Source organism: Nematostella vectensis, chromosome 5 (genome assembly GCF_932526225.1).
Source record: "Nematostella vectensis chromosome 5, jaNemVect1.1, whole genome shotgun sequence".
Lineage (NCBI taxonomy): Eukaryota > Metazoa > Cnidaria > Anthozoa > Actiniaria > Edwardsiidae > Nematostella > Nematostella vectensis.
Window position 1 is genome coordinate 3,639,887 of NC_064038.1, and position 17,031 is coordinate 3,656,917.

Genomic DNA, 17,031 nt, shown 5'->3' on the forward strand with positions numbered 1-17,031 from the left:
GACGAGGGTCATTAAGAAGGCGAGGTATTGCAATCGCCCTTGTGCCTGGGAGAGGGGTGGCCTGACGAGGGTCATTAAGAAGGCGATGTACTGCAAACGACCTTGTGCCTGGGAGAGGGGTGGCCTGACGAGGGTCATTAAGAAGGCGAGGTATTGCAAACGCCCTTGTGCCTGAGAAAGGGGTGGCCTGACGAGGGTCATTAAGAAGGCGAGGTATTGCAAACGCCCTTGTGCCTGGGAGAGGGGTGGCCTGACGAGGGTCATTAAGTAGGCGAGGTATTGCAATCGCCCTTGTGCCTGGGAGAGGGGTGGCCTGACGAGGGTCATTAAGAAGGCGAGGTATTGCAAACGCCCTTGTGCCTGGGAGAGGGGTGGCCTGACGAGGGTCATTAAGAAGGCGAGGTATTGCAAACGCCCTTGTGCCTGGGAGAGGGATGGCCTGACGAGGGTCATTAAGTAGGCGAGGTATTGCAAACGCCCTTGTGCCTGGGAGAGGGGTGGCCTGACGAGGGTCATTAAGAAGGCGAGGTATTGCAATCGCCCTTGTGCCTGGGAGAGGGATGGCCTGACGAGGGTCATTAAGAAGGCGAGGTATTGCAAACACCCTTGTGCCTGGGAGAGGGATGGCCTGACGAGGGTCATTAAGTAGGCGAGGTATTGCAAACACCCTTGTGCCTGAGAAAGGGGTGGCCTGACGAGGGTCATTAAGTAGGCGAGGTATTGCAAACACCCTTGTGCCTGAGAAAGGGGTGGCCTGACGAGGGTCATTAAGAAGGCGAGGTATTGCAATCGCCCTTGTGCCTGGGAGAGGGGTGGCCTGACGAGGGTCATTAAGTAGGCGAGGTATTGCAAATGCCCTTGTGCCTGGGAGAGGGGTGGCCTGACGAGGGTCATTAAGAAGGCGAGGTACTGCAAACGCCTTTGTGCCTGGGAGAGGGGTGGCCTGACGAGGGTCATTAAGAAGGCGAGGTATTGCAAACGCCCTTGTGCCTGGGAGAGGGGTGGCCTGACGAGGGTCATTAAGAAGGCGAGGTATTGCAAACGCCCTTGTGCCTGGGAGAGGGATGGCCTGACGAGGGTCATTAAGAAGGCGAGGTATTGCAAACGCCCTTGTGCCTGGGAGAGGGGTGGCCTGACGAGGGTCATTAAGAAGGCGAGGTATTGCAATCGCCCTTGTGCCTGGGAGAGGGGTGGCCTGACGAGGGTCATTAAGAAGGCGAGGTATTGCAATCGCCCTTGTGCCTGGGAGAGGGGTGGCCTGACGAGGGTCATTAAGAAGGCGATGTACTGCAAACGACCTTGTGCCTGGGAGAGGGGTGGCCTGACGAGGGTCATTAAGAAGGCGAGGTATTGCAAACGCCCTTGTGCCTGAGAAAGGGGTGGCCTGACGAGGGTCATTAAGAAGGCGAGGTATTGCAAACGCCCTTGTGCCTGGGAGAGGGGTGGCCTGACGAGGGTCATTAAGTAGGCGAGGTATTGCAATCGCCCTTGTGCCTGGGAGAGGGGTGGCCTGACGAGGGTCATTAAGAAGGCGAGGTATTGCAAACGCCCTTGTGCCTGGGAGAGGGATGGCCTGACGAGGGTCATTAAGAAGGCGAGGTATTGCAATCGCCCTTGTGCCTGGGAGAGGGGTGGCCTGACGAGGGTCATTAAGAAGGCGAGGTATTGCAAACGCCTTTGTGCCTGGGAGAGGGGTGGCCTGACGAGGGTCATTAAGTAGGCGAGGTATTGCAAACGCCCTTGTGCCTGGGAAAGGGGTGGCCTGACGAGGGTCATTAAGTAGGCGAGGTATTGCAATCGCCCTTGTGCCTGGGAAAGGGGTGGCCTGACGAGGGTCGTTAAGTAGGCGAGGTATTGCAAACGCCCTTGTGCCTGGGAGAGGGGTGGCCTGACGAGGGTCATTAAGTAGGCGAGGTATTGCAAACGCCCTTGTGCCTGGGAGAGGGGTGGCCTGACGAGGGTCGTTAAGTAGGCGAGGTATTGCAATCGCCCTTGTGCCTGGGAAAGGGAGTTCATCTCGAGGATCATGTAACAACTTCAGTCGTCATCGTATGTTCCTTGACGCAAATAATTTGATACAGCTATTTTAAATAAGGTTGTACCCGAGAATACATGTATCGTAACCCGCAGTGGTTCATGGGTAACGTAAAATTGGCTGAATTCTGGTCTGTAAAAGCCCTGTGAACGTTTAGAGATTAAACAAGAATGCAACTTTCTAAACCTGCCTTAGTTTTAACTCACGGAAAATGTGACACCCATGCTCTCCTTTTTGTCAATTTTGCAACCTACAAGTCTAAAACATCTTAAATGGTGAAATAGCTTGTTGTGTATTTTTTACCGTATGAAACGTGGTAAAATCATGCCTTTTGTAATCATGGCCTTTTTACCATGCCTTTTATTCATTCTGTTTTAGATGTATGAGCGTATGCGTGATTGCGTCTACCCTACAATCGACGGTGGGATGCACGCTCGTCTCATCTACTACTACATGTTACTACAACAGTGCCAAGAAAAGGACACAGGACTGGTGGTTCGTAAAATACCCACGCACTAATTCAATCAGTCAATCACTTAACACATTCGTCACCATCTTGTTAGTTCGTGGCAAGAGGACACAGGTCTAGTGTTACGAAGAATAGTCACGCACTCACTCGCTCAGTTGCTCACGCAAACAAGCAGTCACAATCAGCTTTTTCTTACTGGCTTGTGCCAAGGGGTCATAGGGCTGGTGCTTTGAACCTGTGGCATTAGAAGCCTTTATCGAGAAAGGGCTAGCTGAAATGCACCATTGCTTAACACAAGGGTCGATAGACTGCTCTCAATAATTTTCATTCAATGAACATTAAAGCGTATCACTCTAAGAATGTAAAGTTCTATTTCCGGTTAAATAAGAAGACAACCAGGGTTCATTGGACGCATCTGGCTCTTATGATCAAATAGTTAGTTCTGTTACTTCTACTTCAAATGGTATGATTCGCTCATTATAGGACGGTATCGATGCCTCGACTCACCTCAAGTTGCTAAAGAAGATCAAGTCTGCGGCACCAGGCCTGGACTACAAGAAGCTGATGTCTGGGGATGATCCTTTGGCCATTCTCGGTCCAGTCCTCACCAGCGCTAACGTCCATTTGCTTGCCAAACTCGCCACAAAGATACCATCTCAGGTACGGTAGAGGTTAACAGGCGGTTGAACGGCAGAGGTAAACAGGCGATTATCGCGCAGGATACTTATGGACGTTTAATCTCGCTCTTCAGGATGGAGGCTACTTCCAACCTAGTGGTATTTTTCGTGTATTTCTTGAGAGACTATTCTGGGAAGGCGATCAGAAGGCAAGAGAAAGTGAATCAGATGACATGGTAAGGCATGATATATGGTAACCCTGTGGTAACCATGTGGTAAACCCGTTGTTAATGTACGCAAAAGGACCGGAGGCCTCACAACTTTCGGATGTAAATAGATTCACATTCTTGGCACCACTCGTCTGAATAACCCCTCGGTTGTGAAAGATATCGTTCGGATATGACTCGGCGCAAATTAAATTATGTTTCTTGGCAATCAATCAGGTATGACTTCGTGCCCGTTCATGTATGACTCTGCACCACAAAGATGTGAATTGGCATCATTAGGATACGGCTCCGTACTAGTATGGGAAAAATAAGCCTACCTGTAGGCGTTGGATCTTTTTGTTCGGCAAGGAAACACGACGTGGAGGAGCGGGAAGAGCGATAATTGTCAAAATAATCGCCCCACTTCTTCGCGTTCGTATTTTCCAAAATGGCGGTCAAATAACGAATTCCAGGATTTTCTTAACTCCAACGCCAACAGGTACGACAAATTCTTAGTTGTGAATCGGTTTCACTCGGATATGTGTCGGTACCACTCGGATTTGACTCGACATCACTTTTGGTCTCGGAAATACGAAAGGTACGGTACCCCTCACAATCGTAAGGCATTCCCCTGTTACGTATCTTCCCTTTCCTTAGGTTGACTGGGCGCACCGTTACGTCCCCTGTCACGTATCTTACCTTTCCCTTAGGTTGACTGGGCGCACCGTTACGAGGCTTGCCACAAGCTCTTCCCCCGCATCACGCCTGCAGATCTCACGCACTTGATTGACGTGATGACGTTCAGTGAACGCGCCGTGGACACGCTTCAGCTGGAGAGGAGGGTGGAATGTGTCAGTCGCGCGCTCAGGTTCTCACGCCAGCAGGACGCGGCGCGAAGGAAAAGGGGAGTGGACGAGCAGGAAGAGAATGGGTAAGGGAACCTATTTTTACGGGTAACGCAATCTTCAGTGCGGGTAACGCAATCTTTCAGACAGGTGATACAATCTAGCAGTGCAGGTAACGCAATCTATTAGTACGGGTAACGCAAACTATCAGTAAACCTAACAAAATCTATTAGAACGTGTAACGCAATCTATTGGTAATAGCAACGCAGTCTATAAGAAAGGGTAACGCAATCTTTTAATCCGGTAACACAATTCATTATTCTATTAGTACATTTATTTTTACCAATTGCTTTTTCATAAAAAATTATTACGTAGCTTCCAAAACAAAATGTCCTTTATAATGGCGCGTATATTCTCAGCAGCAATATGATATATTCTTGTAGCGCACGCCGCACGACAGGCCTCTTGCTGAATCAATCAATAGATCGTGTTGCATTTTAATGGTCACCTTAAGTGGCGTTTAATAACTTATCAATCAATAAACCATCTGAAATTACATTTGTCAAATTTAAGCCTAATAAACCAACTTGCTAATTGTACTGATTCATAACGACTAGGTGGGGGCAAATTCAGCCACGAGCCACAACCTGTGGCCAACCCCGATTGTGCCATAGTGATGTTTAAGTTAATCGTTTGTTGTTGTTGTTGTTGTTGTTGTTGTTGTTGCAGCGCATCAGATGACCTGACTTATGAGGACGCTATCAACCACTTGGAACAGTCCGCCAGACATCTCGAGTCCATGACAGACCCGATCATCTACGAGCTTGTCGAAGCAGACGAGGTACGGGTAACTAACTCTCTTCTCTCGATTCTCGGGATTCCTGTGGAGATGCGTCGAGCGCGAGGAGCTTAGAACTTGGCATTGTCCCCTCCCCACTTCACAAAGGAATTTGTCGACCTCAGGGAACCCGCGAGGTTTTTAGATTCTGTCTCCGTTTCTAACGTTTAAAGACGCCTGCGGAGGAGGCTAGCTGGATTAAAGTGTTATTCGGAGTAAATTGTCATTCGCTTAAATAGTTCACAAGAAGTTAAAATAAGGAAATATGTTTTAATTCGCCCGAAAAGCAACACTTCAAATACTGGGTGCGGAATAGATCTTTGAGCAGCAAATCTTCGTTAAAAACTCATGATATTTGCATTGACATACCACTAACGATGTCGAAGCCAAAAGTGTTTTCCAGGAGGAATCATATCCGGCGCTCTGGCTATGGCGATTAAAGCGTATGGATAAGAGCCACCGATCTCTAATGTTATCCATCCATACTCGATCAATATGATTTCTTGATTGTGTGTCCAAATTTTCTCACTGCTGTAAAAACTTCATTACCTTCATCTGATCCACCAAGATTATTTTTGTAATAGCTGTGATTAAGTGTCTAAAATAATAACTTCAAAGAGATGGGTTTTTTTTTTTGGCTTTTCAGGATAACGATACGCACTACTCACGTCTGTACGACCTATCCCGGTCGTGTCCGGTCCGAATCAACGCCCTTTTGTCCCACATGGTTACGGACGGAGTGTCGATACACGCTGCCAACGAGCTACTGCGCCTGGCAACACGACAGACGCCGCAGACCTGGAAGATTGCAGACGCTGTTCAAGATAGCCTTGCTCATGTCCTGGACGTACTCAGGTTTGTTTAGTTGTTGTCAGAGAATCTTCAGGTCGAACAATTGCAATAGGATCAAACTTACTGTTAAATGTTAAAGAAGAATAGCCTCATACATATACCTTCGGCGACTAAATTAAGTAAATGTGCCATAAACGGTTTGTTTGTCACTTCTATTCTATTGTTATTTACGTGTGCACTTAGCCTCTGCAACAGCAAACCCGGAAGGAATCAACAATAATTTTAAACGCTTATTGATGTTTAACCAGCCAGTGGCAAGTCGAGTAAGATTGGCTGTTGTGTATGTCATATGACTAAATTGTTAAGTAGTAAGAATCTAATAAGGATCTACTAAGGATTTGATGTTTTAATGAAATGCTTTACTTCCTGTAGTGGCAAAATCACCGAGTCTGACAGACTTCATGGGCGTGACCCACACGAGGTCCTCGAGTCCATCATACACTCCGTGCGTGACCATATGCAGGACGAGGGGGGACTGGTATCCCAGGAGGATGTGGTCTCAACCCTTAGGCCCTTCTGCGCGGACACGAGCGTTCCCACATCCGTCAAGACGAGAGTGCTGCAGACCCTCGAGGAGTCGTTTGACTTGACAGGGGAAGACACATTCCTCTTACTATTTTACCAGACAGAAGCTATTGTGACGTCACACTGGAATAGACAGGTACGGCTCAGTGACAGCGTCAAAAAGTGGGTTGTCTGATACACCTACAAATTTATGCATGGCATTGTCTGGATCAATCGAGGCCAGTGGAGCGTATAAGAGAACGAGGTAAAACAATGAAAGGAGGCAATACCATGTATACATTTGTCAGAGTATTGGACTAGCATGACAAAAGAATGACTGCAGTCGTTGTTTTTACGGTATTACTAGTATAATCTAGAAAGGATGACAAAGCTCTAGTTTCGCTCTATTTTTAAGCTGATTTTTGACGCTTGGAGGTCGTCCACCCCCCTTGAATCGCAGAGAATGAGCTTCTTAAACATTTAATAATCAGGTTTTTTCTTTTCTTTTGCTGTATTGCAAGTCAGCAATCATGAACTACATTTACAGTAAATGTGCCAGTAAGGAGTTCTCTTAGCTTAGCCTAGACGTTTGGCGAAGGCTTCTACTGTACGTTTTTCCATGATTCCAGTGCTTGAGCGGCCACTATCCCAAGGGTGGTCGTTTAATGTAGATGCCATTCCTATCACTCCCTCGTATTTGAGTAAGATCGGTGAGTGTAGTGTGGTGACCCGAATACCCGTGGCCCTTGTCTATTTGCCCCCATTTATCCATGACTCAAACTGGACCATCTTGTGGTTTAACAGCTCACTCCTGAAAATATCGACAGCGACGAAAAGCGACTTTTGCTATTCCGGCAGTTACTAGAAGAGACTGCCTCAATGCCAGGTCTACGCGCGCTTGGCTCATTACTACAAATATGGCCTGTCCTCGCTGCAACAGAACTGAGGTCTGTCTGTCCGTCTGTCCGTCCGTCTGTCTCATAGGTTCGACGTCTGATATGTCTGTCGCGTTGTTCGACGTCTGACAAGTCCGTCTCATTATTCTCCGTCTGATATGTCTGTCTCATTGTTCCCCTTCTGTTATTTCCATCTTATTGTTCGACGTCTCATGTCTGTCTCATTATTCCCCGTTTGATAAGTATCATTGTTAGACGTCTGATATGTCTCCCTCAGTGAGCATGACCCTTCAACCAACCCGTGGATTCAGCTGTTGATGAAGATATGCGAATGCGGAGACGATGGTGAGAGCTTCTTGGGACTCCTGAGAGCGAGCAGGATCTCGTCCGCACTAGGTCCACAGGTAGGTGTATGAACCGGTCTTTAGAGCGGGTGGCCTGTTAAGGTTGGTTCTCACTTAAGGGCAAGCGGAACGAACGTAGTTTTCTGATTCTCACTAGAACATAAGCGCAAGTGGAAGCGCAAGAGAACGCAACTGCTTGATTTTCTTGCGCTTGTGTTTGACCGATTCTCACTTGTGTTGCGCTTAAGCTTGCGCTTGCGTCTTAGTGAGAACCAACCTTTAAATAGCGCGGATTCTGATAGATTCATTTATCTCTAAAGGATGGTTCTCACGAGCGACGTAAGCGTAAGCGGAGACCATATGGGAAACATCAGCATAAATTAACTTTTCCTCGTCAAGGAGATATCGGCACTAGACTACGAACTGAGCATGCGTAAAACCTTGCGCTTATGTCGTGCCGGTTCTCACGCGACATAAGCCTCTTACGCTTTCGTCTCCGCTTACGCGCACGTCGTCATGGGAACCAGCCTTAACGATTGAGGTTTCCGTCGGCCCTCCGGAAGTAAACTGGCGATAATGCAGCTTTAACCTATGTATCTATCATGTCCACAGTGCTGCTCGTACGTGTTTGACTTGCTATTGGGAAAATGCCCGGATGTAGTGGCTCTCAAATTCGCGCTGATGTCAAACCACGAGGAGCTCTATCACGCCGTAGTGTCCCGGATGAGCAACCTAAAGGTATCCCAAAAACATGTTTCTTTATACTTTTCATCCTCTATGCCAGACAAGAGAAGTTGTGCATCTTACACTTGCCTATGTGGTTTATATTAGTCTGGTTTCCATATAGTCGTAACAGTGGTTAGGGTCGTAACAGTCGTCTAGGGTTTGCCCCCCAAGGCGAACACACGACTAGCGAAGGCTATAGGTAATGGGCCGCAGAATTTTGAGGGAGTAGCCCCTTTAACTGTCGATGGTTGTATGCAATGATTTTTTTTTCAGACGAATGTTACGACCCTTACGACTATTATGACTACCTTATTTATATGACTATTATGACTACCTTATTATATGACTACACTTAATTTTCGCGACGTCAAAATTTCGCGATTTTGAGATTGCGATATTTCGCGTCACTTTATTTTCGCGAATTTTTTAAAATCGCAAAATAAGCGAAATGAAAGTGACTCGAAAATTAAGTGTAATAAGGTATATGGAAACCAGGCTTTAAAGATTTGCTTTTATTTGATATATCTCACATGTAGTCTCCGGCGTCTTTTTCTCAAAACCTATATCCACTATAACCACCTCTAAAGGCGGTTATAGGATTTTTTAAGGGAAGGGGAGCACCATCTCAAGGGGGGGTAGTATCAATAAATCTTGTGTGCGGAGTTTAGCCCGTGATGAATTATTGTAAGGTTTCAGTCCGAGGAGGAGGGGGGGTGGGGGAGACGCCCTACTATGTTCTTTTACTATCTTTAAAAAATGAAAAAAAGTTACCCTCTATGGGAAAACGTACACTATTTCTTTCAGTGCTCACGGAAAAAAACCCCGTGGACACGGAAAGAAATTCCGTGCGTTAGGAGTGTATTCTGGGCTTTTGTAACGAAAACCATGGTGTACGTCTTCACATGGAGGGAGGGTCAAAAATATCCTTATAGGCTATATGTAAACGTTTCGAGTATGCTCGAATTACCAGCAATATGTTTTGCAAACTATGGCACACTATGCAATAGGCTCTCTAAGTATTGTAAGTGTTCTTTTGTCAAAAGAACCCTGTGATGAGATACTACATTTCGTCAGTTCTCCCTTGAGCCTCATAAGTGTGTTCATTTTGTCAGATTACTAAAGAAACTTGTGACGACAAACTACTAGAGCTTATCCTGACTCGCAACCTGACAACAGAGGTCGCCAAGACGCCTTACCTCACCCCTCTCGTGGACTACGTCACGTCTTACCCAGACGAGCCCGGAGATGTTTCAGCGGCAACTAAGCAAGGCGCACGCGTGAAGCAGGTCGCGCTTCAACTGCAAAATGCGGGGTATTGGGCCGAGGCAGGGACGTTATTGCTTCGGTACCACGGAATGCACCCTATGCTAATTACCGTTGATAGTGCTTTGGGGACATTATCTGCCTGGTTGAAAAGGTGACGAATGAAAAATCTAGAATAAAATAAATTGAATTATGAGCAGCCTAATGAGGTGAAACATGGTTCCCGGACAACCTGGAAAAACGAGTTTCACTGTTTAATGTCAGATAAACATCATGGATTTTACGAAAGTATTTCAGATTTTGAAAAGGACTTGTTATTTGACTACCTATCGAGGTCTTTTAAACTATATGAATAATTGTCAAGGAATTTTATTGTTTGCGGCCCTTTGAGGGGGGTGTACTGGCGAGCCCTTCATACAAGGGATCTCAGCTTAGTGAAAACGCCTGGTGCATAACAACGCCTTTTTCTATTAACTTTCTACTCTGGTTAATAGCATGTACTGGTCTTCGATCATTCGAGACACATTCTAATCCACTCGGATGTGTTTTCTAGAAGCAACGGTGACTGAAAACAAATTATGGAAAAAATTGAACTTTACACTGGGTCACTAAAAGAACAAAATCAATTATCCCTGTTATTATTATAGAGTATTATTAAAAAAATGAGCGCTTGTTGCATTATTTATTTGAAAAATGAAAATAAATGAACAAATTCAGTAAATACAGTGTGTTGTATTGCAATAACAATTATATTGTTATTATGATTACCTCTTCTCGCACTTGCGGGGAGGTGGGGGGAGCACACGAATCCAGAATGGTTTTTAATTAAGCTAATGACAATTTTAGTTGGGGCTTTTCCCCCTTGTCTGTTGAGGGTAGGGAGTTGGCCACAGGCAACACCACCCTACTTGAAATATATCTGAATAAAGACCCATACCATCCCTTCTTATGTTAGTGATCGGTAAACAGTATATATTTTTTTATTTATGTACCATATGTATATCAATCACAAGCCTAATAAATTATCCTTCCCAAATTGAGTTAATTCTTATCTCTCATCTTTAATATTGCCCCTCAGAAAATGGTTGTGATTGATACTTTTTTTATTCCGATGTCACCTAGTTTTGATCCACCTAGGGTTTGCCATGTGTTACCTAGGGTTTGCTATGTGTTACCTAGGGTTTGCCATGTGTTACCTAGGGTATGCTATGTGTTACCTAGGGTATGCCATGTCTTACCCAGGGTATGCCATTTGTTACCCAAGGGTATGCTATGTGTTACCTAGGGTATGCTATGTGTTACCTAGGGTATGCTATGTGTTACCTAGGGTATGCCATGTGTTACCTAGGGTATGCTTTGTGTTACCCAGGGTATGCCATGTGTTACCTAGGGTATGCCATGTGTTACCCAGGGTATGCCATGTGTTACCTAGGGTATGCCATGTGTTACCCAGGGTATGCCATGTGTTACCTAGGGTATGCCATGTGTTACCTAGGGTATGCCATGTGTTACATAGGGTATGCTATGTGTTACCCAGGGTATGCCATGTGTTACCTAGGGTATGCCATGTCTTACCCAAGGGTATGCTATGTGTTACCTAGAGTATGCTTTGTGTTACCCAGGGTATGCCATGTGTTACCTAGGGTTTGCCATGTGTTACCCAGGGTATGCTATGTGTTACCCAGGGTATGCCATGTGTTACCTAGGGTATGCCATGTGTTACCTAGGGTATGCCATGTGTTACCTAGGGTTTGCCATGTGTTACCTAGGGTATGCCATGTGTTACCCAGGGTATGCCATGTGTTACCTAGGGTATGCTATGTGTTACCTAGGGTATGCCATGTGTTACCTAGGGTATGCTATGTGTTACCTAGGGTATGCCATGTGTTACCTAGGGTATGCTATGTGTTACCTAGGGTATGCCATGCATTATAAGTTGTGTCTTTGTATGTGAAGTTTTGATACTGCTCACACCGGATCCCCCTCTAAATATGAATGGTGACACAGACACACAAAATTTTGCGTCTTGTCGTAATGAGAATCGGTATAGATGCTTTAAATGACCACGATCAACCCTCTACAGTGTCACACTTTCGTTGCAGACGCTATATCCTTGAATATCTCAGCCCTCTTTTCACGCATTCTTTGCGTGACATCGTGACGTTATGTGCTCGAATGTCCTAGCCCTCGTGAAGCAGTACGCATCATTCTCGACCATAGTGACGCAATGCGCCCTAAGCGCCGGCTCCACAGCTAGCCCGATCAGCCCCGCCAGCAGTGTCCCACAACCCATCGCGACCACAGCGTACCCCATTACGAACTCGCGGTGTTTTCCCTCGAACGCCTCGCTGAACAGGGCCAGGGCGGTGGAGTACAAGCACCCGATGGTGATACCCCCCGTGAGGCAGAGGACGAGAACCAGGTCGACGCCCGGGAGAAAGCGGAACCAGGACACGAGGAGGAAGAAGAGGAGGTGGAGCACCTCCGTTAGTGAGAGCACCCACAAGTGGGTGGAGGTCGGCGTGTACAGCCACGAGGGCTTGGCGTAGGTGATGATCACGCGGTACGAGCGACCTTCATATTGATAACATTCGGGTGTAAGTCGTTATCATTTGGGGGTAGGTCGGTACGTAATAACCGTTCGGGAGAGGATCTGCATATTTAGGTAGAGAAAAGCGTGTACAGCCACGTAGGCTTTAGGATCACACTTAACAAGCGAACCTACTATGAATCGGTGGCATTCGGAATTAAGTTTTTAGCATTCGCAAGTGGGTCGGTACGTAATTGGGTATTGTTCGGTAAGAGGGAGGGTTTACAGATGAGTGGGGGTTAGACTTGAAGGCTCACGCAGTAAGAACAATTAGATTCGTTAGCATTCGCAAGTAAGTCGGTACGTAATAGGGTAATAATCAGCCAAACTCCTCCAAGTAATGTACACGACAATATTAGCACTGATAGATCTGACAGTGGTCTTCTAAGTAGAAAAATGCGTTCGGGAATGACTCGGGGCGATTCGGGAATGACTCGGCGCGATTCGGGAATGACTCAGGTTGATTCGGGAATGACTCGGGGCGATTTGGGAATGACTCAGGTTGATTGTGTATCGTTTGCAATACCAAACATTACTTACCTATAACCTCTCCAAGTAAGAATACAAAGATGTAGTACTGATAGTGGTCTCGTGGACGGAAGGGCGCGTTCGGGAATGAGATGGTGGTGATCACCGCCTGTATGATCAGGTACTCGGAGAACCAAGCCAGCACTAGGGGTACCCCCATAGGGAGCATCGCCCGCATCGTCGCCACCTTCTCTTTCCAGGTTAGATCAGGAGTGAGGCCTGGGTCCGAGGTTGAAGTGCTCTCTTTACTCTCTTCCTGAGGTGATACATCAGGCTGAAAATAGTGTTTGTTGTGTTTTATTAAAATATAGGATCCCCTCACTAGGAGCAAGCAACTGTGATATATTTTTTCGCACCCCCTGTACCCCCCCCCCCTCCCCTGGGTACGGGCCTGATTTACTTCTTATTGATCTTCTACACGCGCCATCATTACCCTCCACCCCCTGGGTTATTTTTTTATAACTCTCTCTTCCTTTTCTTTCCTCTTACTATTTTCCTCCATCATCATCCCTCCCTTCAGTTCGATGTAATCCTCCCCCACTTCACCCCCCCCTGGGTTATTTTCAAGGCCTCAGCTCTTGCCTCCCCCATCTTATTCCCCCTCACTTATCCACTTAGTGTTTTCAACACCCCACCTTATTTCTATTCTCCCCATCACTCGTCCTGATGTACGCCATCTCGTGCCCGACATCAGGGTCAGCGCTCGACAAGTGCTTCTTGTCCATGATGTAATAACACAGAAACAGCAACAGCTGCATCCCAGCCATGACAAGAATAGCGGTATTCGGCGACACGCATAGCCATGTTGTCATGGCTACAAACGAAGTAGAAATCAATACAAAGCGACGCAGGTTACCGTAGCCACTTGGCAGTTTAGGAAAGTAGACCAATTCAGGCCCGTAGCCAGAGGAGGTTCGGGAGGTTCGGACGAACCCCCCCCCCTCCCCACCCACCCGGTTTAAAGGTCCGCTCAGGGCAAATTGAAAAATATATAACGTTTGGCTGGAGATATACCGTGCACATCAATATGTCTTTAAAATGACTATAAAAATCTTTTTATAATAATTATCTTTATTAATATCGCTATATGTTAAAAAGTACCCTATTAATAACATTTTAAATACAAGATTGATTACCTAATGTAATAAGGCGAGGAGAGGGGTACACCGGAAATTTGGTCCGCTAAAATGGAAAAACGAACCACCCCGCTCAAAATCCTGGCTACGGGCCTGCAATTAAGGATGCGAGAAACGTGTTAAAGATTGACGTGAACTTCACTAGCCATCCACCATGGCAAAAAAATTCTGTTCGATGTAGAACAACACATAGACGTTATCGTTTGATAGCTTTGTGTCGATCAAATCAAATAGCAATGTTCAGCATTCTAGTTCTAGATAACCAAAACGTTCAATGCCTTAAAAATACTATAATTTCAATGGGATATTCTCCCTGAATCTCATTTCTAACAGTCGAGGTATAGTCTCTTCCAAGTCCCTTATAAAACATTGCGTCTCTCTCAGCACAACCACCCCTTATGACCGCCTCTTATGACTGTTTGCAATGTGATCGCAGACATTTATCTACAGTCCCTAAAAGCATCCAATGTCTCTAATCAGTAAGGGTGGTTATCTTTTGTCTGTTTTCAAGTCTTATTTATTCTAGAGAAAAACATTCTTCTGCTTTTGTTTAATCTTTTTGACATATCACGGTCTTTTAACGATTAAAAACTCATATCACCGTTGTTTTTAAAAGTGACGGAGCTAGCATATGCGGAGGGAGGTGGATGCGCAGATCTAAATAATATCACATGGTTTTGCTACAAAAAAAAAACAGCGTTTTGGCTCAGCCAGGGGGGGGGGGGGGGGGGTGGTGGTGATATTTGAAAACCGGTCCGGATGAAATTTTATTTATCAATAAATTAAGTAATAATGAGTCTAAATGTTCTTGAAAACCTGAAATATACGTTGGCTCCATGATATGGAGCCAACGTATATTCTCATAACTTAAATGCCAGGGGCATTTCCATATCAGAGAAATGTAATTTCTCTAGGAAAAATATTGATAGCTTTTACTTTTAAAGCTCAAGCCTCGAGGCATTTTGATGTGATGCGTGAAAAAAGAACAAAAATGAACACCTTTTTTCTCGGAACTGAAGGGTGTATTCGTTTAGAGACATTTCGGTTAGAGTTGGAGACTGAAATTAATATCACGTTGCTAGAGAGCACTTATTAGAAATGACTCCAACGAAAAATTTGATATTCCTACTAAATGTAGGAAAATCAAGAATAACTTTTGCGTTTAGTTTACTTATCATCTTTATTCTAACAAATACCATAAGCAGTCTTAGGACTTCCATTTGCCACTCGCCATTTGCATTGGAAAGCAGGGGATTTCAACTGGGAGCAGGGAGTTAAACTGGATAAGAGGCGGGGCTGCCGAGGAAATTGGAAACATAATTTCTGCTCTAAGACGCTTGAATAGTTTTATTTTAAGGCAGTCTTCTTTCGTTTTCATATTTCATAGCTTATAAACTAAAGGACATTAATTAAGCTTTCTTTTGTTTTTCTTATCAGTATGCGAAAAGATTTGATCTTTGTTATTGAAGTATTCGTAAAGCAAGTAATTTGTAAAAGCTACTACAGTTTTTCATTAGAGTATGGCCATAGTGCAGAGAAAGACAAATGATGGAAAAGAAAAGCCATGACACCTTGTCAAACTAATCTATCTTTTCAGCTGTTTCCTAAGGTAGACTTTACCTTATGTAACAAGATACGCGTAAACGGCATATAATTAAAATTTATGCATCGAGAAATGAAATCAAGCGAAGATAATGTTTTTGTTTTATCGAAAATGCAATATATTGCAGGCTTCATGTCCAAGTAAGACTAGTTTACTGAACAAAATTGCTTCTCTTATGAAACTGACAGCAAAATGTTAAACACTTGAGCGAGAGGAAGTAAAAAATAACCTGGAGGTTAACCACACAAATACGATAGCTATTTTGTAGTTAGAATGATATAATATTTTAAAGGGAAAAAAGCAATTATTTGTGTATTTATATTTACCTGTATAGTACAAGGGCGCCAGAACAAAGCCCGCGCCAGTTCCAGCCGAATACGCCGACAAAGCAATGTGGTGAAAATAAGTTGTCAAGCCAAGAAAGCTCACTTCGCCAACCCCATAACCGATAGACGCGACTCCAACACCCATTAATTTCCAGCCCACATCTTTGCACAAAACAACCATCACAAATCCCACCACTCCGGTCAGGAAAACGGTGGAGATCCTCACGAAGTATGAGAAATTCGGTATAAAGTAAGGCGCAATTAGAGTCACTCCAAAATACGGCGCGATACTGGCCACGAGGACCAAAGAAGTTTGGATATAAGTCCCAGCGAGGATGTCTTGAGCTCCGGATATAATTAGAGAAAAAGTACCGTAAATCAGAGTTCCGAACAAGAAAAAAGCTAGAACTGTACGAAGCCGCTCTTTTTCTTTGTTGTTCTGAAAATTGCGGGTGGTTTTAGCTGGAAGGAGGGCTTTCTTATCCTCTGCGCTTTCGGTCATTTTGAGGAAGAGATGTCGTAGGTTTTGTGGATTTTCCGTTCGCACGAAACCACTCAAAGAGATCGGTTTTTGAACGCCACAGTTGAATCTGATTCCAATCAAATGCTTAATGATTTAGCATTACAGCTAGCATATCCATTCCACTATTGCATTAGCTATTTTTTTCATCGATAGCTATCAGCAAGTGGAAACGTGATCAAGTTCCCGATGCACATTTAGCATTCGATTCCTTGTCCTTCGGGATCGCATTTGCTCACACTCGCCAACAACATGAATAAATTTCGATGCTGTTATTACATCTATCTCTATGGAGGTTTTAAATGCAAATTAATGCATTGTTTTGGGGCGTCATTAACGAGCCGATTACTAGATTAAACAGGACTGGATATTCATTTTGAGAAAAGGAAAATAAAGTAGAATTCCATGCTCGTGTGGAATATTCTTTTTTTTTCATTTTTTCTGTAGCGAGTTACAGTTCAATTTAAATATTAACATGAAAAAAGCACCAATCCTAAATATCTTGATGGGAATTAATTAAACATAGCCAGTAATATGTATGTTTCTATAGTATCTTTGGATAAATCTGTGGTTTGGCTTTGAATTGTTTGGCCTTTTTTTGCGGATAACTCCGAAACATGGCAAAATGTATTACACGAGAAAGAGATCATAAGAATCTAATGGAAAAGCAAAGGATTCTTTTTCGGGGAATGGGATATTTATATTGCCAACGGTGACAAAAGACGCCGGATGT

The 17,031-nt window shown here is 44.8% G+C and overlaps 2 protein-coding genes across 4 annotated transcripts in view; one reads left to right on the plus strand and one right to left on the minus strand.

The window, feature by feature from the left end:
• LOC116601443 (NBAS subunit of NRZ tethering complex) overlaps window positions 1-10,217 on the plus strand; it is a 51,561-nt gene extending 41,344 nt beyond the window's left edge. Inside the window, exons 51-61 of one of the 2 annotated variants that reach the window (XM_048727558.1) lie at window positions 2,414-2,530; window positions 2,988-3,164; window positions 3,256-3,357; window positions 4,038-4,258; window positions 4,902-5,013; window positions 5,657-5,865; window positions 6,235-6,523; window positions 7,171-7,313; window positions 7,540-7,666; window positions 8,219-8,344; window positions 9,445-10,217. In XM_048727558.1, the coding sequence (XP_048583515.1) occupies window positions 2,414-2,530; window positions 2,988-3,164; window positions 3,256-3,357; window positions 4,038-4,258; window positions 4,902-5,013; window positions 5,657-5,865; window positions 6,235-6,523; window positions 7,171-7,313; window positions 7,540-7,666; window positions 8,219-8,344; window positions 9,445-9,753 (1,932 nt within the window). In that variant the 3' untranslated portion in view covers window positions 9,754-10,217. Of the gene's footprint in view, window positions 1-2,413; window positions 2,531-2,987; window positions 3,165-3,255; window positions 3,358-3,984; window positions 4,259-4,901; window positions 5,014-5,656; window positions 5,866-6,234; window positions 6,524-7,170; window positions 7,314-7,539; window positions 7,667-8,218; window positions 8,345-9,444 lie in introns of those variants that run through there. The other variant, XM_048727559.1, reaches the window with a different exon arrangement.
• A 342-nt stretch (window positions 10,218-10,559) lies between these two features.
• LOC5517799 (protein BTN1) lies at window positions 10,560-16,564 on the minus strand. Of its 2 annotated transcripts, XR_007308051.1 has the most exons (5): window positions 15,779-16,564; window positions 13,349-13,527; window positions 12,726-12,987; window positions 11,508-12,169; window positions 10,560-11,465 (listed from the first exon to the last, which is right to left on the minus strand). XR_007308051.1 is itself a non-coding variant. In XM_001637751.3 (4 exons), the coding sequence occupies exons 1-4, from the start codon at window positions 16,278-16,280 to the stop codon at window positions 11,730-11,732; spliced, it is 1,383 nt and encodes a 460-aa protein (XP_001637801.1). In that variant the 5' UTR covers window positions 16,281-16,564; the 3' UTR covers window positions 10,560-11,729. The 2 variants fall into 2 exon arrangements, 1 of the variants encoding a protein (XP_001637801.1); XM_001637751.3 differs by having other exon boundaries at window positions 10,560-12,169.
• Window positions 16,565-17,031: the final 467 nt, after the last annotated feature.

What these genes read in the sequence shown, in the direction of transcription:
- LOC5517799 (XM_001637751.3), bottom strand. Translation starts at nt 16,280, where the DNA reads ATGACCGAAAGCGCAGAGGATAAGAAAGCCCTCCTTCCAGCTAAAACC. An exon ending in GGCGCCCTTGTACTATACAG is followed by an intron (nt 13,528 to 15,778) that starts GTAAATATAAAT and finishes CTTCGTTTGTAG; the next exon opens with CCATGACAACATGGCTATGC. An exon ending in ATGGGGAGAATAGAAATAAG is followed by an intron (nt 12,988 to 13,348) that starts GTGGGGTGTTGA and finishes CACTATTTTCAG; the next exon opens with CCTGATGTATCACCTCAGGA.